Genomic DNA, 23,498 nt, shown 5'->3' with positions numbered 1-23,498 from the left:
GATTAATTCGGCACGTCTTCATGATAAATACGGGCTGAAGATGTTTTGGGAAGAGAAGATTGAAAGCCACGTTGAGAGGATGGGAAATGAGGACTCAAGAATGAACAACAGCGCGTTATCCAAGTGTGTATGTCTATCACGGGAAGTCAAAGCTCTTTTCAGATGATTGCTGCTATAGAATAACTTTATCCAATGTGTTTGCTTTCCTTTCTGTCCCTTTTCGAGGTTATTTCTGGGGCGGTAATTGCAAAGAAAGATTAGGTCGGGTAAATCAAAATGAAAAGATCATTTTGATAAACGACCACCGGTCACAAAATCAAACTTGAAGGGATGGACTTTATGGGAGAAAACTGAAGGAACTCATAATTGTTTTTTCTGACCTAGTTTTGGATCCATAAACAGCTGCGTCTTGCTTTTAGAAATGAAAAGCATCCCAACGACAGTCCTAAGGTTCATGGGTAATCCCAGGCAAGCTTCTCTTGCTTGTTTTTGCTGCCCTCTAGTGCTTCAGAAAGGTCAGGGTGGATTAGCACGTAACAGGGGTACAAATCTCCCGGCTTTGGACCTCGTTCAAATCAATGTGAATGTACTGCGGTAGAGACAGCTGTGAGACGAGTGTGGCTGTCAGGGTGTGCAATGAATACATTTATGAATGAATACAGATTGTTCGTCAGGATGAACCGCAAAAGACTTAAAAGCAAATTCAAAGGCACCAAACATGGATCAAATACCTATCAAATGTCAATTAAACTGATAAAAAGATCCCCCAATTAATTTGAATCAATGACCAATAGCACTGAAATCTAACATTGTTCTTACTAAGAATTTTTAAGTTACCTTTACTTAATGTCTAATAATTTGTTGAACTTACTTAAAATTTCTTAGTAATCTGTACTGTTTGCATGCTATGCCTTTGTTACTCAGAAAAACCTATTAGACATTACTTGACTGGTTTGGGTACCATTTTGCCAAAGCAAAAAAACAAACAAACAAAAAAACAGGCGGGGCAAATGGTTCATGAGGCCTTAATAGACCTTTCACTCATTTCTTCCACTTCTGCGGTCATCATTCTTATTTGCATTCGCTCATTGTGCAGTCATCTTGAATATTATTGTCAATACACCTACAAATTTTAAGAGAACATCAAAATTCTTTAGTTGACTTCATAAATTCATGTTGATTTATTGTGATCACCATTATTGTGATTAATGTTCCCTTTGGTTGGGCACTTGGAACTTAATATATATTATTGCAATTATCTTCCAATTGATGCAGTGATGCAACATGAAATCACAAATATTTGATTTCAAAGGAAGTGAAGTAATAAATATTATATATATTTATACTTAAATCATTTCCATGTTATGAATGAATGTATTAATTATAACATAGCTATATTTCATGTATAATAATGATCTTTTAACATTTTATTGCTAACACTTATGGCATAAGTCTTTCATTGGGTTGATATAATCCCTCTATATTTGTGACAATATCTTGCAATTTTGCTTGAGTCACACACAGACTTCAACATTCAGCATGCAAACCACAACAGTGGTAACAATTGTTTTTTTTAAATAATTTAATTAGTTAGACCATTACAATTTTATTAGCTGTCTCTTGTCACTATAACCCCAATAACGATAGCAAATAAAATTGTAATGGTAAAACAAAGCCAAAAATAGTAAAACAAAGCAATTCATTTATTCATGCCGCAATGCACTCTGGGAGTACGCTTCCTCAGATCACAGATAGAATTAAGTTGACAAAACTTAAATGGATTAAGTAAGAATAACTTGATGCAATTAAGTTATGCTTACTTGATGAAATTAAGGCAACAAGTTTGCATAATTAAATTAAGTAAACTGAACTAATTGTTTTATACAGTGTACATGTTCTTCAAATATATACGTTGTATATAAATAAATTACATCTTGTATATATATATATGTGTGTATATCAGACTCGCCAATGTAAAGTCTATATAAAAATACGGCAGTAAAACGCTTGTATCATAAAGACTCAATGTTTTCCTTCAGGTTACGTGAAGAGTGGGTCCAGCGGCTTCAGTTCCGGAACCAACATGTGATCGAGACCATGAGAGAGGAACAAATAAGAAGAGCTCAGAGGGTTCAAGGGATTTTAAGAGTTTAGACGTCAGCATGAAAACCAAAAGCACTTCTCTTATGCACTTCCTAAGAAGAGCCTGACATTATACGCTCTCAGAAAAAAGGTACAAAAGCTGTCACTGGATAAAAAGGTTCTAAAATGTACACTTTTGGTACCTTTGAGGTACTAACATGCCCTCTTTAGGTACAAAGATGTCATTTTTGAAACAGTACCGCCCGGGGACAGCTTTTGTACCTGTTTTTCTGAGAGTGTATATCAGTATAAAAGCCACAGTCTATTTCTTTAACTTAACTAAATAGTTTTTTGATGTAGCCTTTGAGACAGAAAGATGCAGACATACACCATTAAACTAAATGTGATCTTGCCTTCCAGCATTCATCTTTCATATAAGGCTCATTGGGTTACATAGAATACATTCTTACTGAGCTTTGTTTTTATTAAAATTGAAATATCATCCTTTCACTGTGTAGTTTTTTGACGCTTTATGCCTTACTGAAAAAGAGCATATGCATAATTTATCATGGTCCCTCGCTTTCTCTTCAACTCTGTTATAACATTTCCATCTTTAAAAATAAGTTTGCTCTTTTTGACAAATGAGATATGATGTCAGTTTTTCTTTATGTTAAGACTTATATTGGTCTTGTCAAGCTCAGTATAATTACACTCACACTATTTACATTACAAAAAGGCGTGTGGAGATGTAAAAAGAGATAGAAAATAAAGATAACCTTTTCACTTTCATTTCATTTGCATTTACATCGACAAAAATCCATTTGGCATGCAAACCTTAAAATCTGCCATCTGTCTTTTCTATTGTGACGAAAAAGAGGAACTTGTTAAGTTGCATTGTCATGGTCAGTTTTCTTGGTAATTTCCAGCAAACGTGTCTATATGTGGGTTTTTTTTAGTGTGCTTTTGCTTATGATGCGAAATGCACGGCCAGAGTGAAAAGGACTCCTAGCAATTCATTTTGTGGTGATATTGTGGATTATGACAAATGTTCATTTTGAATTTCAGGTTCTTTATGCAAAATATCCCAACATTGTTAGTAGTTTGAGTTTCTGAATTAAACGTTTCTGGGTTAATATTGTTGATCCTGGGTTAATATTGTTGATCCTGGGTTAATATTGTTGATCCAGGGTTAATATTGTTGATCCAGGGTTAATATTGTTGATCCAGGGTTAATATTGTTGATCCTGGGTTAATATTGTTGATCCTGGGTTAATATTGTTGATCCTGGGTTAATATTGTTGATCCTGGGTTAATATTGTTGATCCAGGGTTAATATTGTTGATCCAGGGTTAATATTGTTGATCCAGGGTTAATATTGTTGATCCAGGGTTAATATTGTTGATCCAGGGTTAATATTGTTGATCCTGGGTTAATATTGTTGATCCTGGGTTAATATTGTTGATCCTGGGTTAATATTGTTGATCCTGGAACAACAATCCAGTCTGTACATTTAGTCCTAACCCTATCACTACCTATAACTGTCACTGGTCTGAAGAAATAAAGGCCATGCTTCATACAGATTTTGTTGTTTATTTTTGTCTCTCTCTCTCTCTTTTCAGTTGACACCGTGAAAACTACAAGAAATAAAAACATATTCGAAATATCCATTTACAAGTCTCTCGTGCCAATGTCCGATGATATGCAAGTAGATTGGGTACAGTGAATAAATCCAATCAACATCATGAATAGCACATCACATCGTGCACGTAAAGTAATATAAAACAACATTATGAAATATATAAAGGTAAATTACCGTGTGCGCCTCTCAAACCATGCAGATTAAGAAATTATTTTTCCAGACTACATGTCGCTTCTCTGCATCCATGTTCGTTCTGACCCAAATGCCGCTCCATGCTGAACCGGGTCATGTGAAACATTACGTTTTCTACGTAAATCTTACTTAAAGAACCCATAACTTTAAACACCTCAAAGGGCATACATTATACATATCGGCTTCTGAATATCACAACTGATATCACAAAACAAAAAGTTTTTTATTTATATTTCAGCATAAACATGCATCACTAGACAGGGACTGAACATAGTCTATAGCTAACATTTGTAATTCATTTATGTTGTAATGTGAAGTTTGAGGATTGTGGAGCTTGAGCGCTGTAACAGACACACAGGTGATGCGCATCAACAGGTAGATATACTGACCTCTGGTGGTGAATGGATAGTACAGCAGCATGTGTTATATTGACGAGAAATTACAATGTATAATGGAGAGATTTGTGCAAAGTGAATTGTTTTTATGTGCTAGGTGACGAAATTGTTTAATGTAATGCTATACCAATGGATTAGGCACATTTGTCATAGCATAAAACAGCAATGACAATCAAGTCGCAAAGACTCTTAGGTTGATTTTTTGGATAGATTTTCTTTTGGGAAGTTGACATAGGGGAGCGTGGGACACAACCCAACACATTTTGATTTTGGGTCAATTATTAAAAAAATAATTAGGTTAGATTCATCTTTTTTTTTTTTTACACAAGCAACATCTCTGCTACAAATGAACAAAGTTTTTTTCTAGGACCATTTTCACGCAGTTGCACTGAAAGTGACAGAAGTGCAAATGTTACAACTTACCCCATATGCGGGGGTTATTTGTAACAGACAGAGGGGTTAGTTGTAAGTTAACACGTGTGTGTAACATAATTCAGTACTATTTTTATCTGTATATTTTTATATTGTTTGTACATCTGTATAGAGATCCAAACATCCTTCTATTATGGATCAATATCAGAGGTATATGAAAGGGGTACACAGTTTTGCAAATAAATAAATAAAATCATCAAATATTGTAATTGCTATTGAATTGTATTTTATATTATATTTGTGTGTGGCAGCTGCATGCAAAATTATTATTATTAATAATAACAGTAATAATAATAAAATCACATTTTCGAAGGGTTTATTGCATGAAAAACAGGCTTTTTAATAAAATAAAAACAAGTGATCAATGCATAGTTAACAAATGTGGGGGAAAAAAATCATAATTTGACATTTAAATTCCAACATTGTTTGTGAAAGTCCAACAAAATTTAAATGTGGCAAAATGAATATATAAATAAATAAATACTCAAACCTGAAAAGTTGTGGCTCCCTGTTTTCATTTCATTGTCGTTGTACACTTGATGGCTTAGTTGTAACACTGTGCTACAACTATCCCCCCTGTGTAAGAAATATGTTAAGCCTAGATAACGTTAACAGTTGCTAGGAGTTGCGGATATGTTTCAAAATGGTGCTATGTTTTAGCCAACAAGACAGTGAGGTAATAAAGTTAGATTTGGTGACGTACACACCCAACTGAAACCGAAAGAAACGTAGGCCTACGATGAAAAAAAATGTACTTGCCTGGTATAAAAACACTCTTTTGTCCTGCAGTATCTTCACGAAATCTTATCAAAACTTTCCAAACATCCGCGGGAGACTGTCTTCTGGCAGCGAGAGAAACAGAGCTGAAACACAACCTGCTTGTGCTTGACCCTGACTAACTGTAAAAGGTCCGTGCTACATTTGACCCCGTGTTAGGTTGTGCCCCGCGCTCCCCTACACGTAATGTGACATGCTAAACTAGTTTAAACAGCTATTTCCTTTATAAATATTATGAGACTTTGAAATATTAGTTGCCTAGCCTACTTCTAGTAGGCCTACACTGCATGACTTTAACTAGAGGCGTCAAAATGGTGATTAAAATGGTGAAGTTTATTACAAATGGTGACCAGTCGCAGGACCTGAGATATTAACTTCCCCTATACAGGCTACGTTCATAAAAACTGTAGAAAATAAAAACCTGTATAAAAAAAAACTATAATTTTTAATGTTGATAAAAAGAGCCACATTATGAATCAACTGACCTTGTAGGCCAACTTGTGAGAGTGCAGTGACATCCTAATGCATTTTAAAAAAAAAAAAAAAAAGAAAAGAAAAGAGGAACATGTTTAAATAGGCAATTATTATTACTGAGATCAGGCTTTTATTCTGAGAAATAGTCAGCAAAACATAGCCTACATCCTAAAAGTGATTGGTTATTTTTGCTTTTGTATTTTCAAAAGTCTAGTCGAAAGCAGTAGGCTAAGGCTAAGTTACTTACAGTTTGATAAAATTCACCAGTCTGAATCCAAATTCTCGTGATGCATGTAGGCTAGAGCTGAAGTGTTGTTGTTTTTTGCGTGTGTGTTTTTTTATCAGTGGTAGTCGCGGATGTCCAATTTTATAATAAAGTTAGACTAATTACTCAACATAAGAACAGTTCACAACTCACCTCAGAAATTCGCGCCATTCCCTGCTTTTAGCTCGGCCGACCGCGCTGCTGTAAAGCGCATGCGTTCAAGCTGAAAGGTGAGGCACTTGTGACTTAGGCCTATGATATGCTTGACGGATTTGGCATAATAAAGGCATAAAGGCATAAATAAATTAAGTAACCTAAGAGCTGGGGGTTTACTACAGTTAAATTGGAAGAAGAAAAAAAACGATTATATGTCAACTACATATAGAGCAGGTAATAATCCAAATATTATTTTATATATCATACTGTATATTTTCTTTTACTATTTCTTGTCTATTTTTGTTCAATATTGTTCTACTATGTGTTGGACTATTGACATGTTTATTATTTGTAATGTGATTGGCATTAAATAATAAAGAAAAACATAGAATGCAAAAAAAAAGGTAGGCTAATAATCCAAATTTATTTAAAATGGTGAATTGAAAAAAAAGCAATATATAAAGAAAGTAATTGTGTTTCATATTTAATCTCCATTCTATTTATCATTCACTCTCAAAATTAACTTTGTTATTTGAAGTAAAAGCATCAATTTCTGGTGCGCATTGTAATATACATCAGGCATCCAAGTAAAAGTAAACCTATTATTTGCGCAAATCAGGACAATGTACAGTAAATCTGTAATTTTCACAAAGTAAATTTCAGGACCCCAATACAAAGCTATTTATAAATAAAAAATGTAATGACTTGAAATACTGATTTGGGTTTAAATGGTTTTATTAGGCTATGTGGGAAGAAAAGAGAGTGTAGAGTGAATCGAGACACATGAACCTAAAAGACTAGGAAATCATTTGACTGAAACAACGATAGCCTATACTGTTTAGCCTCATTAAATATTTGGACAAAGAATGACACCATTGACCAATCAAAAGTAACACTGCATAATCTTTTTGTTCAAATTAAAAATCAGTTTGAGTGTTTAATGATCATAAAACAGTAATTCTATCTTAAACACACTGTATACTAATATCTTAGATGATAATGCAAATATATGTGGCATAACAATAGTAGCAAACCTATAAAATAATTGAAGACAATGTGATAAAAAGTAATCTCGACTGATGTTACATCAATGTATAGAGCATTATTATTATTAATAATAGTATGCTGACACTAGAACTTTCCATTTATGACAGAATATTCATGTACATTTTTAATCAAGACAAGTGTGCGGCTGTATCAGTTAACATGACGTTACCATGATCAGTAGACGCACTATTAACTTCCTCAAAACATTCAGCACCAGTCTAATAGCATCAGTATTGCAGATTGCAAGCTACTGTCATCAACAAAAACCCTGTTAATTCATATAAATAAAGATAAAAACAGTGCAACAAAAACTGTGCATTGCTAAGAATATCAAAACTCATTGTAACATAAAACAATATTCCTTCTCTATCATATGTGTTTCATTGCAGATGTTTTAGATGCACTAAATAAGAGTTTCATAACTTCTCGACAGAAAGTTTTTTAAAAAGGTGACACTTCCTACTGAAACGTGCTAGAATAAGCTACTTGTGATGTTTTGCATATCTTTAAGTTTCATTTTAAAAAGAGAAATAACAAAGGCAAAATATCTTTGTCAAGATATACTTCACAAGTGTATTTGGTCAAGAAAATGATTTTGAGAATAATCTAACCAAAAAAAGACACGTCAAGTCGCACTCATGTAATTGAGTAAGATACAAAACATCAAAGCAAGAAAGAGTCTTGTTTGAAAGTGCATATATTTGCCATAGAAACAGATCAAACAGATAAAAGTTTATATCTTCACTACACTGAGTGTATTTGTTGTGACTGGGTGGATCGTGACATTTGCGTTCCCTCCTCAGAGAAAGCCCTTTCAAAAACACGTCTTAGAGAAAGTTTAACTTTGTCCTTAAAATCCTGCCCCATGAAAACATAGAGAATGGGGTTCAGGCAGCTGTTGATATACGCCAAAGAGATGGCCAATGGATCCAGGGCCAAAGCCAAGTCCCTTGATTCCCCTCCGTACTTCATTATCAAGTCCACCGTGTGATACGGCAGCCAGCACAGAAAAAATGCCAGAATAACAGCCAACATGATGCGAAACGCTCGGCCAGAGTGAAAATTACTCGTGCCTAGCTTGCGTGCGATGACTCCATAGCATGATGTGATGCATATGAGCGGTATCAAAAAGCCAAACACAAATCTGATGATACTCAACATTCCGGATGTTGCAAAGTCACCTTCTTCCTCAGCATGAAATGTGCAAAGTGTGACGTTATAATCAGTGAAAGTTCGTCTTAATATCATAAAGGGCAAGCTGAGCACCAAAGCCAGAACCCAGGCCACTACACAGGACAGCCGTGCAAGAAACAAGTTGCGATGATTTTGAGCCCAAACCGGTGTGATCACTTGGGTGAACCTATCAAGACTAATCAAGTTCAAGGTGAAAACACTGGCAAACATGTTAATAACTATAACAGAGGGGAGAATCTTGCACATGACGGATCCATACGGCCAGTGATGGTCAAGAAGGATCTCCGCCATACTGAACGGTATGCAAAGGCAGCACAGGAGGTCGGCAGTGGCTAGATTGAGAAACCATACTGTATTAACGGTCCTCTTCATCTTCATTCCAGCAATGTACACAACAAAGATGTTTCCGGGAACGCCGAGGAGAAACGTCAGGCTGTAGACCACCAGAGAAATCACCCTCATAGAATTGCTCACCTCTGAAGACATTAGGTTTGTCTTGCTTTCATCACTACTCCACTGATCCTCATATCCACTGAAGTTCACGTAGTAGAGGTAATCTTCGGCAGACGTTTGGTTCATTTTGCTTGAGTTGATGCTGTCCAAAGTGCTGTTTATCCTGTAAATATCACATATTATATCAGTCAAACATTTAGCCCATTTAGCAGATGCTTTTATCCAAAATGACTTACAGATTAGGAAAATAAGCAACTTGAGTGAGGCAACAATAAAGTTAATATTGTATGCACATCAGATATTATTGTCTTACAATGTGTACTCACCTCACCAGCTGCTCTGTACTTGCTAGTGATACTTTTCCCCCCTTTCACTGCCACTTTAAGGCGGAACCACAGGAAATGGAAGGAAGTCCTTTGATTAAAAGACTACAGAAGAACGCTTGTGCCAACTACATGAATACATTTCTTATTTAACCGACAATGATTTTCATTATTCTTTCTAGAATGTTGATCTAATCTAATACAATGTTTCAGATTCTTGGTTTCCTCGTTTAAAGAGTGGTAAAACAAAACCACGATTAGAGAAGTAACAGCTGTGGATATCAACAACTTGTTAAACTGCAAAAGTTACATTATGACCAGTCACTATTTGCTGCTATATGTAGAAAAGGCTGTAACCACCAGACATCCCCCAAATAAACAGCAGTTTCTCAAGACAATGTAATTAAACTCGTACTATATGGCAATAGCATCATAATGTGGAATCCGTTTACAAAATGATGGCAGATTACAGTCAGCATGACTGTTTGTGAGTAATACATTCCTAAGAGCTGACTACATGTGAACCAGGAAGGTATTTAGATATTTGTTTGCCTTACCAAATTGGATGAGTTGGCTTACATTAAATGACCCATGAGTTTTAAATTCGGACAAAATTTAGATAGTTTTCTTTTTTCTCTCTTTTTCCTTAAAAAAACATAACAGAGCACCCAAAAAAGTAACACACAATTAATTGAGATTACTTATTTAAACTGGGAACAAAGAAACTTTTAAAAGGAGTCTCTATGGATGAAAAGAAAAAAACATTTTTCCAGATTAATAGATCCTTAAACTCATTAAAAGTCTGGAATAAACATTCAAGACATAGTCACAAAAATGATACAGTTTATTGTGTAATTTAATATTTTTATTGGAAATATTTTGTAAACATTGATCTTCCCACTTTATTGCATGAGAAAAATACAAATAAAAAAACTAAAATAAAATGTGATTATTTACACCGTGGTTTTGGCAAAACAGTTGAACCTAATTATGTGCTTAATTACTAAATAAAAGTGAAAGCAAATGAGCTTTAAAAAGGTACCAACACCAAAACCTACAGAAATAATTTAATTTTCAAACATTACTTCAGTCTTTCATTGAAAAGACACCCACCCACCTCATCTGGCAACAACTATACACAAACAGCAGAGCAATGGAACTATGTTTTTTCATATAATCTATGTCAACCGTCAACATCATTCAACAGTTTTGAGAGTTATTTCTTGCTGTCAAAAGCGCACACACAAAAGTGTAAAATGTTACACTACAGCTATCAGTACAGGTCATATTATGTCCACAGAAATGTTTATCTTTATAGGAAATACTATACCACTGAATCGGTTCATGCAAGGAGAAAATCCATTATGTAACATACAATATGCAACAGTGAGAATGAGTTTAACATTGGAATTAATACAGGTTTACAGTTTGTTTAAAAAATAAAATAAAATCAAATGCAATATTGAATTCCACCAGAAGCTTCACAGCATCCCAAATATTCCACAATTAACCGTAATTCTTGTCAATTCAAGCTAAATACAGGATCCTGATGTGCGGTTAAATTAAATATATACATAATCAAATCTGTACAGTACAAATTGTCAAACATTTTTACTCTCAGATGTCTCCCTACTGCTGTTACTATGGATTTGAAACCAACTTTAGCTTAAACAGCAATCAACCAGCAGAATAGGTTTCCTAACACAGGGTGCAATAACAAGAAGTTCTAAGAAAGTGGCATTTTGTCTCCACAAAAAAAGAAAAACAGTCTATAATAAGTTTTTCTGGCTGTCATCATAAAGATCTATGAGTAACTCCAAACTTACACAGAGGTGACAATGTAAGACCCACTTTCAGTCGTGTCTCCTTTAGTGTCTCTTTTTTTTGCACTGCTTGTAATAGGTGTTGGGATCTGAGATGGTCTAGGAGTTATGCTGTCGGCACTACTCTTTCTGGGGCTTGGTGTGTAATTAAAAGGACTTACTCTAGCAGCCACGGCACCACTAGGGGAGCTGTGTTTGCTAGAGTTAGTTGAGCTAAATGGTGTGCGTTCAGCAACTGGGAATTCATGGACCTCTGTGCCAATGTTTGGATTACTTGGTGCAGGCTTGATGTCAGTGACTTTTTTATCAAGAGACTCGCTACTTCTGAGTAAATTCAGATTTGTTTCTGAACCCAGGTGGGCCACAGCTGCATTCTCACTTCCTTGTGCCTGTTTTGAGTGTGATTCACTTAAGTCCCTGTCACAAGGAAGCCCTTTGCTTGACTGGCTGTCAATAACAGGAGGTGTGTTTGCTGTGGGTGATTTACTAGACCTTGGATTGTTTATGGGGCAGTCTTCAATTCTCACCCAGACATCTTCTGTCTTGGACATAGCAGCACCCATTGAATGAGCAGCATCATCAGTTGAATCTGGTAAGTCTAATGTCATAGAAGGTGCATATGAGGTTTCACTCTCTTTCATTTTCCTCCATGTTCCTTTGCGTTCCAGGCCCCCCTCTTTACCTGATTTTTGAGGTGGATTAGCAGGTTGCCGCTCATCCTCGCTTCTCCCCTTTTCACTGGACTCAGACGAAGCAGAGAGAATGGAAGAGCTGCTGCCAGTTCTTTTCCAAGTGCCTACTCTTGGGAGAGAAGATGAATGTTTGCTGTGCTCCCTTTTCCATGTCCCTGTCCTGTTGATTGGGAGCCTGGAAGGGCTTTCTGAATGAGATCGGGAGATGTCTTGCCTTCGGAGTGACTTGCTATCACCATTCTCTGCAGAGTTCTGATCATGAGGGGACTTTCTCCAACCACTTCCCTGGTAAGGTAGAGTAAGTGACATATCTGGTAAGGATGGACTAGATACTGGAGTCTGTGACTGGCTTGGAGACGAAGGAGACAAGGACTCGAAAGATGCAGACTCCTCTAATTTCCTTTTTAGTGTTGGACTAGGGGCTTCTTTGATAAATGTTGACTGCCGAACAAGTCCAGGCTTCTCGGACCGGTCAGACTCACTCCCACTTGACTTTGTGGATGACATTCTGGACAACTCTGCCTTCTTTGAAGGGCCTGTGGTTCCGCACTGGTTTAGACTTTTTGAGGCAGATTCACTTCTAGGAATTCCACTGGTACTTCTCTGCAAACCACTCTGCTTTGCTGGTGTTTGCAGGCCCAGTTGCCTCCCTGGAGAAGTGTAAGCCATGCGTCCGGATCCCGAAGATTTTGTTGAAGCAGCACTGGGGGAAGCAGTGCGAGGCAGTTGAGATAATTTGTTAGATGGGCCCAAACCATTCCTACCAGGTGAAACTGAGGAACGACCAGGAGACTGCATGGGCCTTGTTAGAGATTGCTGAACTGGTCTAGAAGGTGTAGAGTCCCTAGACCCAGATCGAGAGGAAGCTTTACTTGAGCCTCCTTGAGAGGATGGTGAGTCCCTGGCAGGACTAGGCTCAGAATTTGCTGCGACTTTCATTGTTCTTGGAGAGTTTCCTGGACCAGATGCTTGGGATGGTGGTTTTGACATTTGGCCACGCGGAGGGTTTTTTTTGGGTACTGGACTGGTGCTGGGAGAGCTGCTCCTCACACCAGGAACATGAATCATTGTCCTCCCTCTGGAGATCACAGGAGCTTGTGCTTGTCTGTGCTGAGAGGACATGCTTTCTAGGCTGGGTCTAGGCTTTCCTGTGATTAAACTTTTATACACTTTCTTTCCTCCTTTCAGACTCTTAACAGATTCTTCCTCTTTCTTTTTGACCTCTAAAGTGTTTTTTTCACCAGGTTTTAGTATTCTTGGCCCTTTATTTGTAGCAGGCTTGTTGTCATCTTGATTTAAAGGAAGGTGGAAAGGTGATCCAATGGAGATGCCCGACTTGAGAGAGAGAATAGAGTCTGAATCAGAAGAACCTTGTCTGGAGAGACTCGCTGCAGCCTGATGTAGACTGCTAACTATAGAATTAGCGCCCTCTTGAATGGCTTTCCAATCAAATGATTCAGAGTCTGGTGATAAGGCTTGCTCTGAAATAGGGCTATGTGTGTCCGTGAGATCTAACATAAGATCCGGTTCTTCTGCTAAAATACCATCTGCCAATAAGCTCTTTTCTTCCTTACCCCCTTGTTCCTCTGCCTTGCTTCTTTGTGGCTGTTTCTTTTTCTTTGGCATTGCAGAGCTGATGCATTCTTGGAGAAGGTCATCTTCAGAATCGATACTGAGAGAGCTAAGGGAACTATTTCTAGAGAAGCACACAGGGGTGTCCTCCACATGAAAAGCCTTTGGCGCATAACCAGAGGCTTGCGGCCTAGGTACTTCCATCTGAGTTGCATCATCTTTGTGTGAACAGTCTTTGTTGTTGTTTTCTTGGTCGATGTCACTTAGTGAGCTAAGTGATGAGTTTCTTGAAAAACATACAGGTGTGTCTTCAATGGAAAACTTTTGCTTCTCGTCGCACACTGCAACTGTATTTTCTTTGGGTGCTTGTTGAAAACTTACAGGTTTTTGAATGGGTTTTGTTGGAGCAGTCTGAAATGCTGATACTCTGTTGGTGCTTACTGGCTGTTCTACACTGCACTTCACAGGGGGGAATTTTCTTTGCTCTTTATCTTTTCGTAGCTCAGCTTTTTCCTTAGACAAGTCAAGATCGTCATCCTCAAAGTCAAGTGAACTCAGTGAATCATTGCGAGAGAAGCAATAAGGTGTGCCCTCAATTGGTGTGTAATGATGCGGAGAATCAAAGGCAAACCCAGGACGTGGTCTCTCCTCAGCATTAGAAGGCTTATCGGCAAACTCTCTTGTGATTACTTTGGGCTCCTGCTTTTTGGTTTCTTTGTTTTTATCTGGATATGATGCTGCTTCTGACAAGCTATTAGGAGCTTCTGGCCGTTTGAGCATCCTTGCTCTGTACTCATTGCTTTGTGGCATAGGTTTTACAGGAGAAGTTGGCTTTTTCTTTTCCAGGTCCTGCTGAACTAGACTGCCAGTGGCGGTAGATGGATGCGGAGCCTGATCAGGCATCTTCTGCACTCTAAACGGCTTGTGAATTTTGCCTTTGGGCATTGCTGAATTGATACACTCCGCAAGAATATCGTCCCCTTCGTTCTCAGCAAAAGCAGACTGCATGGGAGGTGATAAACCTGTATCTTTAGCTTCTGCACTTTTCCCCTCTGGCAGAGTGTCTCGTCTCTGACCAGGTGCTTCTGCATGGGGAGCTGAACTTTCAATACCAGCCAACTCATTTGGGGGTGAATCAATTGTGAGGTCACTGAGAGATGTTGCTGTGGAAAAGTTAATGGGTGTTCCCTCAACACAGTATATGCGGGGCATGTCCTCACCGTGTGTTAAAGCTACATGTTTCTGCTGTTGTCCTCTGCTTTGTGGTGGCAACAATTTATAAACGGGGAGCTGACTTGGTTTACGAGCCACAGGTGGTGGTAGTCTTGAGGTGCTTGAGGGTGATTGTTTTTTGGGTTTTCTTGATGATTTTGTTGGCATTGCGGAGTTAATACAAGCCTCTAGAATCTCTATATCATCATCATCATCCGAGTCATCCAAGATGTCTTTTCCGGCTTCAGATGTTGATGGTGGTTTCTCTTGAACTTTAGGCTCTTGGATGTCTTCTGTCTCAAGCTCTGCCTCATTACTATGGTCATCCTCATGAACTGGGGGCATTATCTTCAGCTCAACATCTTTCTGAATAAAGGGTTCATCTAAACTTAGTGCACTAAGGCTTGAAGCACAAGAGAAACCATCTGGAGTGCTTTCGGTTGCAAAATGTAAAAGAGTATCGTTATCTGGTAAAACCTGCACTTTCTGTACAGCAGCACTTACAACCGCATGCCTTGGAACCAAATCACGTTTTTCTGAGTGGGGTGGCACAGTAACTTTTTGTTTTACTGATGTGGATCGTGGTGGTGGAGGTGGTGGCGTCTTGCTGCGACTTGGAGGCATTGTTTGCCCAGGGCTATCAGGCAGATCACTCGGACTGATAATCCCACTGACCATCCCACTGCATGGCTCACTCTGTACAGAACTTGCAATGGAATGACTTTCGAAACTGTCAAGGGAGCTGACAGATGTGCATCTGCTGAACATAAGCGGAGTCTCTTGCAAATAATGTTCAGGGGGACTTTTGGGTGTCTGGGCACCACTTTTGGATGGTGATTTAGCACCTGATGAAAATTCCACCGTTTTGTGATGCCTGGAACCATCTCCATGTCCCAAGTGATTTCGTGGAGGCTTGATGCGTACATAATGGACTGACGATTGGCTCTCAGCTGTGCGTTGGTCAGATGCAATGTTACTAGTGGATTCTTTTTCTGATATAGGTAGAGTTGGGTAGTTGTTGGCTGAATTGACATTACGCTTGCAGCTCTCCATTTCATCTTCCTCTGAAGACAATGACGATAAAGAGCTACCACGTGAGAAACAAATGGGCGTGTCCTCCACACAATACGTCTGTATTGTTTCTTGATTTATTGTGGGAGCCTTGCATGTTGAGTTCTTCTGAACTGCTCTCACAGGTCCTGATCTGCTTTGAGCAGAGAAAGGGTGGAGTTGCTTTTGCCTACCCTGATGCTTTAATGATGCCACAGAGGAGGAGTTATCTTGGCTTAAATGGTCTTTGACAGAACTTTGGGTAGAAGATGGCTTTGAATGACTAAACATGGCCTTCTTGGAAGAAGCATCTGAGTACTTCAAACTGTAATCAATAGGCTGTTCTACATGATGATTTTCATTGTATTTCATGCTGTAGTTGGGAGTTTGCTCATCAAGCTGCTCTTCCTCTGAATAGCGCTCGCTGTAGTTTGTGGGTTTGTCGTCGGCATAATCATCAACAGTGCTGATGGTTTGAGAGATTTTTTTGTTAAGTCCATGACTTGACCCACTGTTGATTTGTTCAGTTGAGCCCCTTGATCTAAATCCAGGCAGGTCCTGTTGAACAAACCTGGGCTGGTACTTTTTTAGTTTATCTTCTCCTTCACTGTTGCCTTCAGAGTACATGGGGTATCCTGGGCTTTGCGATCTCGATGGTTTCTGATCTGGCCGTTTCATTTCATCATTAGGCCTTGCCCACCTTTCATTCTGGCTTGGGCTTTGTCGACCAGAGTTTAGCTGCTCATCAGAATATTTCAAACTGTAGTTAATAGGTGTGTCAAGATCTCCATTGTCATCCTCCATGTGATTTGCATTGTGTATCTTATGGGCAAGGTCTGCAGGATATTTTCTGTAGACACAGCATTTGCCGTCATCATCTTCTGAATAGGAATCCACTGAGGGCTTCATTTGACCTCTCTTTCCATAGCCATCGGTGCTGTTAACACTATTAAGACTGTCATTAGAAGCTGTGGACTCCAGTTTGGGCAGTGGGCACCGTCTGCCCGATGGGTCAGTTTTGCTGTAGTTGTACATGTTTTGGTGACCATGAACAGCAGTTTGACGCCGGATCATGTCATCTTGCACTACATGAGGGTCTGGTGTGGATCCTGCAGTTCTATCATCCATACTTAAATGCATGCTCTGCACTTCCTCCATACCCACTGCAATTTGAGCTGCAGTCGTGGGAATCTGCACCATTCTCTTGATAGCCTCAGGATCTGGATGGAATCCCCTTCGCTCTCGATCTAGACTTCTGTCCCTTTCGGCTCGGACACTTTCTACATTTCCTCTGTTGTCTCGAGAGGATGGGCTTGAGAGCACAGGGGTGTTCATATAAGGTGAGCGAACACCGACTCCATTGGGGTTATAGCCATCTGATCGACAGACACCATCATAATCGCCATAGACATTATGCTTATGTCTTGGTTTGGCCCTATGGGAGGCTTTCGGGCTCAAGTTGTCAATGTTATCAAAGGTTTCAGATAGTTGTTGTGCATCTAGTTCTTCAATTAGTGCTTTCTGTTTTCTTACATGCAGGGATGGCAGACTGGATCCAGGGGACATTATGTTGGCATCCTTATACTTGGCAGGTCGATTTGCCATAAGGTTTCTCAAAGCAGCTGCACTTCCCATAGCTATCATCTTGTGCTTGGAGTGAATGAGGTTCTTCAGCATGCTAACTGCACCCATGTCCCATAATGCCTCCTGATCTTTTGCATTCCGAGCAGAGAGGTTCCACAGTGTTCCACAGGCATTGCTCACTATCGTCAAACTGTGTGATTTAAGGTGCTGAAGAAGAGTCTGAAGACAGCTGTTTTCCCTTAATATTTGCCTGAAATAAACAAAAAAGAGAAAATGGTTTGCTCCCATGTAAACAAATTAAACTTCTGTGAACATACAGCTTTTATATAGCATACTCTACCTGTGCTCCTCATTTGTGGCGATGAGGCTTGACACATTTCTCAGGATGCCACCACCACTTTCTATGATGGCAAGGGTGTTGGTTTGGCTTCTGTATGTTAGAGTGCTCACTAAAAATGCCAAAGCTCCAGGAACGTTACAGATATCAGCTTTGTTTTCAGTGCAATGTGCGGATAAGTTCCAAAGGGCACTCAGGACACTTTTTAATGTGGATTCCTGTAGAAATAATATGAAAGACAGTTTAATGACTCGTCTGCATTCTGATTACAGAAATTTTTTAAAGAGCTTCAGAGAAACCTCACCTTCTGAACCTCTAAGGCACACTCCATCAGGGCCCTAACACTGCCGACTTCTCGCAAAATCTTCTTACTGTTCACATCAGCTCGCCATGAGAGGTTCCTCAAAACACTGGCAATTACCTAAAGCAGTACAGAGTCTCTTAATACAAATTGGAAATATTGCCTTGGCAACTGAAATAAAATAGTTTTAAGCTTAAGTACTCAAATGTAACTAAAGTTAAAATAAAAATAAAGCTGCATATAAATATTTAACAAACAAACAAACAAAAAGACAAAAGCACAGACCAAAATGAATAAAACTGAAAATACAAAAATAATAGCCAATTCAAAATAAATAATAAATGAATTAATAAATAAATTCTATAATAGTACATGCATTATACTAAAATAACACTGATATAAAATATAATTCAATGACCACAAGATGTACACAAATTGAAAAAAAAAAGGTTTTTACTAAATGTTCACTTAAAAATAAAATTAAAAATTATATGAATCCACACAATCAATAAACTAAAAATTATGACACCACAAGGACCACTGTCAATTACCCATAAGGGTGCTCCGATCGGGATGTAATAATACTACTACTAATAATAATATAACTACAATAATATTAACTATATTTAATTACATAACTACTATTTTATATAGCACCTTCAAAAGTAACTTTCATAGAGCACTGTACAGAAATGTACTGCAAACAGAATCGTCCGTTACTGATCACCGCTGTGAAGGAAAGAAAAAAGAAATGCACTAATATGGCACAGCCCTAGTTTCCTGCTTTACACTGCAATGTCTCCGCAATGACTTTGCAAATGTATTGTCCTTTTCAGACACCTGGTAGAACTGCCCGACTGGTGAATGTAGTGAAACTATTTTAGATGCATCATCTGATCGGCCTTTAAAGAGACCACCGATCAAACTATTTAAAACAATCATCAGCCGATGACGATCGGCACCCGATCGATCGGAGCACCCTTAATTACACAAAGAAGTATAAAGTCTCTTAGCACAATAGCTTTGCATTAATGTCTTTCTTCTAGGTAACATGCATCATGAAATGACTGATTTTTTTTTGTGGCTTTTTTGGAATAATGTAACTAATATATAGCCTGGGTTTCCCCATACTACCTTGCCGCAGCTGATTTTATTCACGCTGCTAGGTTTTCACACTGGAAGCGTTTGTACAGTGTCACAGCAGCGACTCCAAAGCTACATAATATATAAGCGAGCAAGACAACTATAGATTTGTTTTTAGAAGTTGGTCATTTATAACATTGATACTCTTGAAAGTTTGTAATGGGGAGGTGTAGCAACAACATTCGCATATAAATGTTAAACAACAAAACAACCCAGAAAATGGCTCCAATCTATTAGTTTCAGTCATACTTTCGATATGTTTACAAGACTGCAACTGCAACACACAAACCACACACTCGGGTTTGATTTGGGTTATGCTATGTAGCTGTCTGTGTGTTACATAAACTAAAAGAACGTTTATACATATTATTTTATGGCTAGTTTACTTTAGTTTTTTTTTTTTATATAATACACAACTTTCACCCAAACTGAATAATTAAAAACAAGTTTTTACCGGGTAGCCTAAATCTTCTATAAATATTTTTGAGTCTTTATTTTCTTTTATTTGCCTACTCAAGTTATTAAAACGTCACTAGACATGCTTATTCTGTGCATTTTGGGCACTTTTTGTGTGAAATCATATTTATTTTTGTCCATCAAAAGTGTGCTTTCACTTTGAGCGTGAGCAATGCAAAAACAGATTCGACGCCGAAATCCCCGCTGCTCACGCGACGCTCCTGCTCGACGCTCACGCGCTGCTCCTGCTCCCGGTGTGAATGCACTCATTGATTAACATGCACGCCGAAAAAAATAAGTGCCGCTCACGCATGCGGTGTGAAACGGCCGTTAGATACACGCCATCGTGTACACATAAATCTCTGACCCATCGTCGTCTTCCTCGTCTAATTTCTGTCGCTCTACATACGTCATCTGGTATAATTGAAACGATTGGCTATGAGCTACGTACAGGCGCATTTGATAGACATTCTTAGAACCCAATAAACGGCTCTGGGCATTCGTAAACCACGCCTCAAATACGAGAAAATGAACATGTGGTTCCCAGACCAAAGTCTCAAGACCCTAACTAATATATGCATCACAAACAAAATATGATATGTATTTCCAAAGAGTTATACCTGCTGTAGGTCCTCACTCTCTGACTTTAGTTGAGCTACCATGGCCCTCATACAACCTTTCATTGAGCAAAGTGTTGCCTGTAGACAAAACAAGAATGTAAAAATTAAAGACAGCAATAAACCATACATGGAATTCTACACAGACAATGATGAGAGAAATAACGCACCTTGTTAGCTACATCTCCAAAAGTAAGATTAGTTAGAGCCATGCCAGCATATCGTCTTAGTGTAACACTGTAGTGATCATTGGTAAGACCGTAAATCTCACAGTCTACCTGCAGGAGCTCCCCAATCGCCTGAAGTCCACCTGCATAAACAGTATATTGAAATAGTTAGTCAATGTCTACCCAAGACAAAACTGGAGGATGCGTTTAATCGATGTCACAGTTTTATGGATAAATGAATACTTTTGGAAAACCTACCAAGCTCATTCATCGCGTGCCTGTGCTCTTCATCAAATGAAAGTTTCATGAGAACACAAACCGCTGGGCAAATCTGATGCTCGACTGGAGAAGGCACTGCAGTGAACGCAAAAGTACATTAATGAGGTTGTACAGCTCCACATGTATTAATTTTATGACAACCCACTTAGAAGAGTCATCTATTAAACTCCTTCCCATCAGAGCATTTAATATGAATCACATTAATAAATTAATAAAATGTTTATTAATGCATGTTAATTGTTATTGTGAACTAAAATGAAGACTAAAACTGAAACTATTAAATACTGTATTCGTTAATTGATATAAAGTGGGGGAACATTTTTATATAAGTTAACACTGTAGGTAGATTTCGAAACACCTGATGAGAAAACACTTCTATTAATCCACACAGTTACTGAAACTAAAAATGATACCACAAGGATGCCATGTCCCATCCCTCCATGCTATTCCTGACACCTTACATATATCAATGGCAGATGTGTTGGGCCTTACTTGGGTTCTTGTCCTGGTCCACGCCGCGCTCATGGCTTTCCTGCCACTCCCAGCAGGTCTCGCAGTAAGCTCGGATCTGCTCCAGCAGATGGAGCACCCGAATCTCCCGTCGGCCACGCTTGTCATCGGGCTGTGAATGGATAATGTTATGCAGGGCGGCACTGGCCCTCGCCCGGGCCTCTTTGCTGCCGCGAGAATTTCCAAGCAATACAGAGTCCTTGTCGTTGCCATGGAGTAGCTGGATGAGCAGCGGCAGGCACCCGGATTGGCGCATGGCAATGCAGCTGTCCTGAGAGCTCGACATGGCCAGAAGGGTGCGAGACATGTCATCTTTATCATGGGTCCCCAGCATGGACAGCAGAGAGTACACCATTTCCACCTAAACATATGCAGACTTGATTCACTGCAAGCTGACATTATGTTTTTTAATTGTCAAATCAAAAAATGTAGCATTGAGAACTACTAAAATCTAGCACAAGTTAACCTTAGTGCCCAGATGGCTTGTCAGTCGGCGTGGAACGGAGTAACTTCCCGCACTGCTCATCTCACTGGCGGTGTCATGATCGACCCGAGAACTGGAGCCCTGTCAGGCAAAATAAATACAAGGCAGATTCAAACAACTTGCAGGTCTTCAGCAAACCCAATCAAACACCTTTCAACAAGTTTACATTTATTTTGCCACTGTAGATATTAGACACCCTACAAAATGTCATTACCCCCTTTCACACATACAGTCTTCACTGGTAAATAACCGGCAAATTACCGTTAAGATATCATGAACATATTGTATGTCAAGTTAAGGGAAAGCATTGTGTTTTATTGTATCACTGAATTTGTTTTATATTGAAAAAACAACAACATTTTTATTATAAATAAGTATATACATACAGATCAAATACAAATCTTAAAAACTGAAGATGCATAAAAATAAAATACAATTTGCAAACACAAAATAGAGGCAATTCTCTGTGCTTCGTAAACAATGTATGGACTCTAGAATTAAACTCGATCCCTGCACCTAATCTAGTGACATACAGCTCACACCATCTGTCTGAAAAATACCACACAAGCTTAATGCAAGTGAAACAGTGAAGTACAAAAAAAACCCCTCCTGATTCTGCTTAGAATTTCAAAGTCTAACTAGGTCTCTATGATGAACAATAAAACCATTAGCATCTGCATTCAAATCATTATTATTCAAAGCACTCCGAAGCTCTTGGCATAGACTGAAAGGGCTTTTTTAAAAAGGTCCTGAAATCCTTGGCACCCACTGGCTGAAAAAAGGGCCACCGGAAAACACTTCTGTTCATGAGACCATCAACAAAATGAGTCTAATTTAGTGGGAGACTACTGCAAATAGATACAGTTCTTACCTGTGAGCATACTGCACTACCACCATCTCCGGATGCATGAGCCCCATCAGTCTGAGTCACAGGGTCATGCTTGACCTGATGATTCAAAGAGGAAGATGAGGAATCAGCACGTTAAAAGGAGTAAATGACAGAGTAAGTCACACTGTGCAACAGTGGAGGAAAAGACATAGGTCAAGGCAGGTGGAACATGGGACAGATAACCTGTGTAATCAGCTCTGTGAAGAAGGGATAAATCAGCGTATAGAGATACGGAGCGAGGCTGAGTAGTCTTGAGCTACAGGACAGCAGCTGCAAGAGCACCAGGCTCTTTCTGACCTACATTGCTTCCTCATTCAGCCAACAGGATTGAAACAACAGAGGGGGAGGAAAAGCAGAAGTGTCCAATAGGATTTATCCACTTAAAGGGAAAATCACGTGCAAACTCGGAGCATGTTAGTGAGCATGCATTGCATACAAAAACTTCCACTTGTGCACTATTTTACTATAATATACATAGACATCCTGTGGCACAGAAGAGCACTGCAATAGCAATGGCAAGGTAATGGGTTCGATTCCTAGGGAAAGCATGACATTTATATCTTGAATGCAAATGAAATGTAAGACGCTTTGGATAAAAGCATCTGCCAAATGCATAAAAGTAAATGTAATGCCTAAATGTGAACATAGCTGTGCATCCTAAACCTAGGTGACTACTGTTTTTAACGCTCAGCCACACCGAGCACGATACATTAGCAGAGCATGCAAATTCAATTAAACTTTTATGGCTTCAGTGTTAATGCTCAGAAGCATTTTATGTGCACTATTTCCATTCGCTACAGAACAAGCTCTAAAAGCAGAAGTTAAGACATTGAAACGTGCACAAAAAAAAAAAAAAAATGATGCTGAAATGGAAGTACAGCCTTTCTAAAGAAAATGAATTAAACATGTGAAGAGGAACAAATGCTTGCACAACACATTTCCATTCCATCAAA

At 38.7% G+C, this 23,498-nt stretch overlaps 2 protein-coding genes across 7 annotated transcripts in view; both read right to left on the bottom strand.

The window, feature by feature from the left end:
- Positions 1 to 8,181: 8,181 nt before the first annotated feature.
- Positions 8,182 to 9,232, bottom strand: LOC130094963 (C3a anaphylatoxin chemotactic receptor). Its single transcript, XM_056261582.1, has one exon. It carries the CDS (start codon positions 9,230 to 9,232, stop codon positions 8,204 to 8,206), a length of 1,029 nt encoding a protein of 342 aa, XP_056117557.1. The 3' UTR covers positions 8,182 to 8,203.
- A 1,038-nt stretch (positions 9,233 to 10,270) lies between these two features.
- Positions 10,271 to 23,498, bottom strand: part of apc (APC regulator of WNT signaling pathway) — a 41,062-nt gene continuing 27,834 nt past the window's right edge. For all 6 annotated transcript variants that reach the window (XM_056261556.1, XM_056261554.1, XM_056261555.1 and 3 more), the window contains 9 exons: positions 22,528 to 22,602; positions 21,639 to 21,737; positions 21,155 to 21,533; positions 20,642 to 20,737; positions 20,387 to 20,526; positions 20,220 to 20,297; positions 18,004 to 18,120; positions 17,703 to 17,917; positions 10,271 to 17,612 (listed from right to left, as the gene is read on the bottom strand). In XM_056261556.1, coding sequence (XP_056117531.1) covers positions 11,252 to 17,612; positions 17,703 to 17,917; positions 18,004 to 18,120; positions 20,220 to 20,297; positions 20,387 to 20,526; positions 20,642 to 20,737; positions 21,155 to 21,533; positions 21,639 to 21,737; positions 22,528 to 22,602 — 7,560 coding nt within the window. In that variant the 3' untranslated portion in view covers positions 10,271 to 11,251. The remainder of the gene's footprint in view (positions 17,613 to 17,702; positions 17,918 to 18,003; positions 18,121 to 20,219; positions 20,298 to 20,386; positions 20,527 to 20,641; positions 20,738 to 21,154; positions 21,534 to 21,638; positions 21,738 to 22,527; positions 22,603 to 23,498) is intronic.

The sequence above is a fragment of the Rhinichthys klamathensis genome, unplaced genomic scaffold (genome assembly GCF_029890125.1).
Source record: "Rhinichthys klamathensis goyatoka isolate OS25496 unplaced genomic scaffold, OSU_Roscu_1.1 h1tg000183l_1, whole genome shotgun sequence".
NCBI lineage: Eukaryota > Metazoa > Chordata > Actinopteri > Cypriniformes > Leuciscidae > Rhinichthys > Rhinichthys klamathensis.
This window is presented reverse-complemented; position numbering and strand designations above follow the sequence as displayed.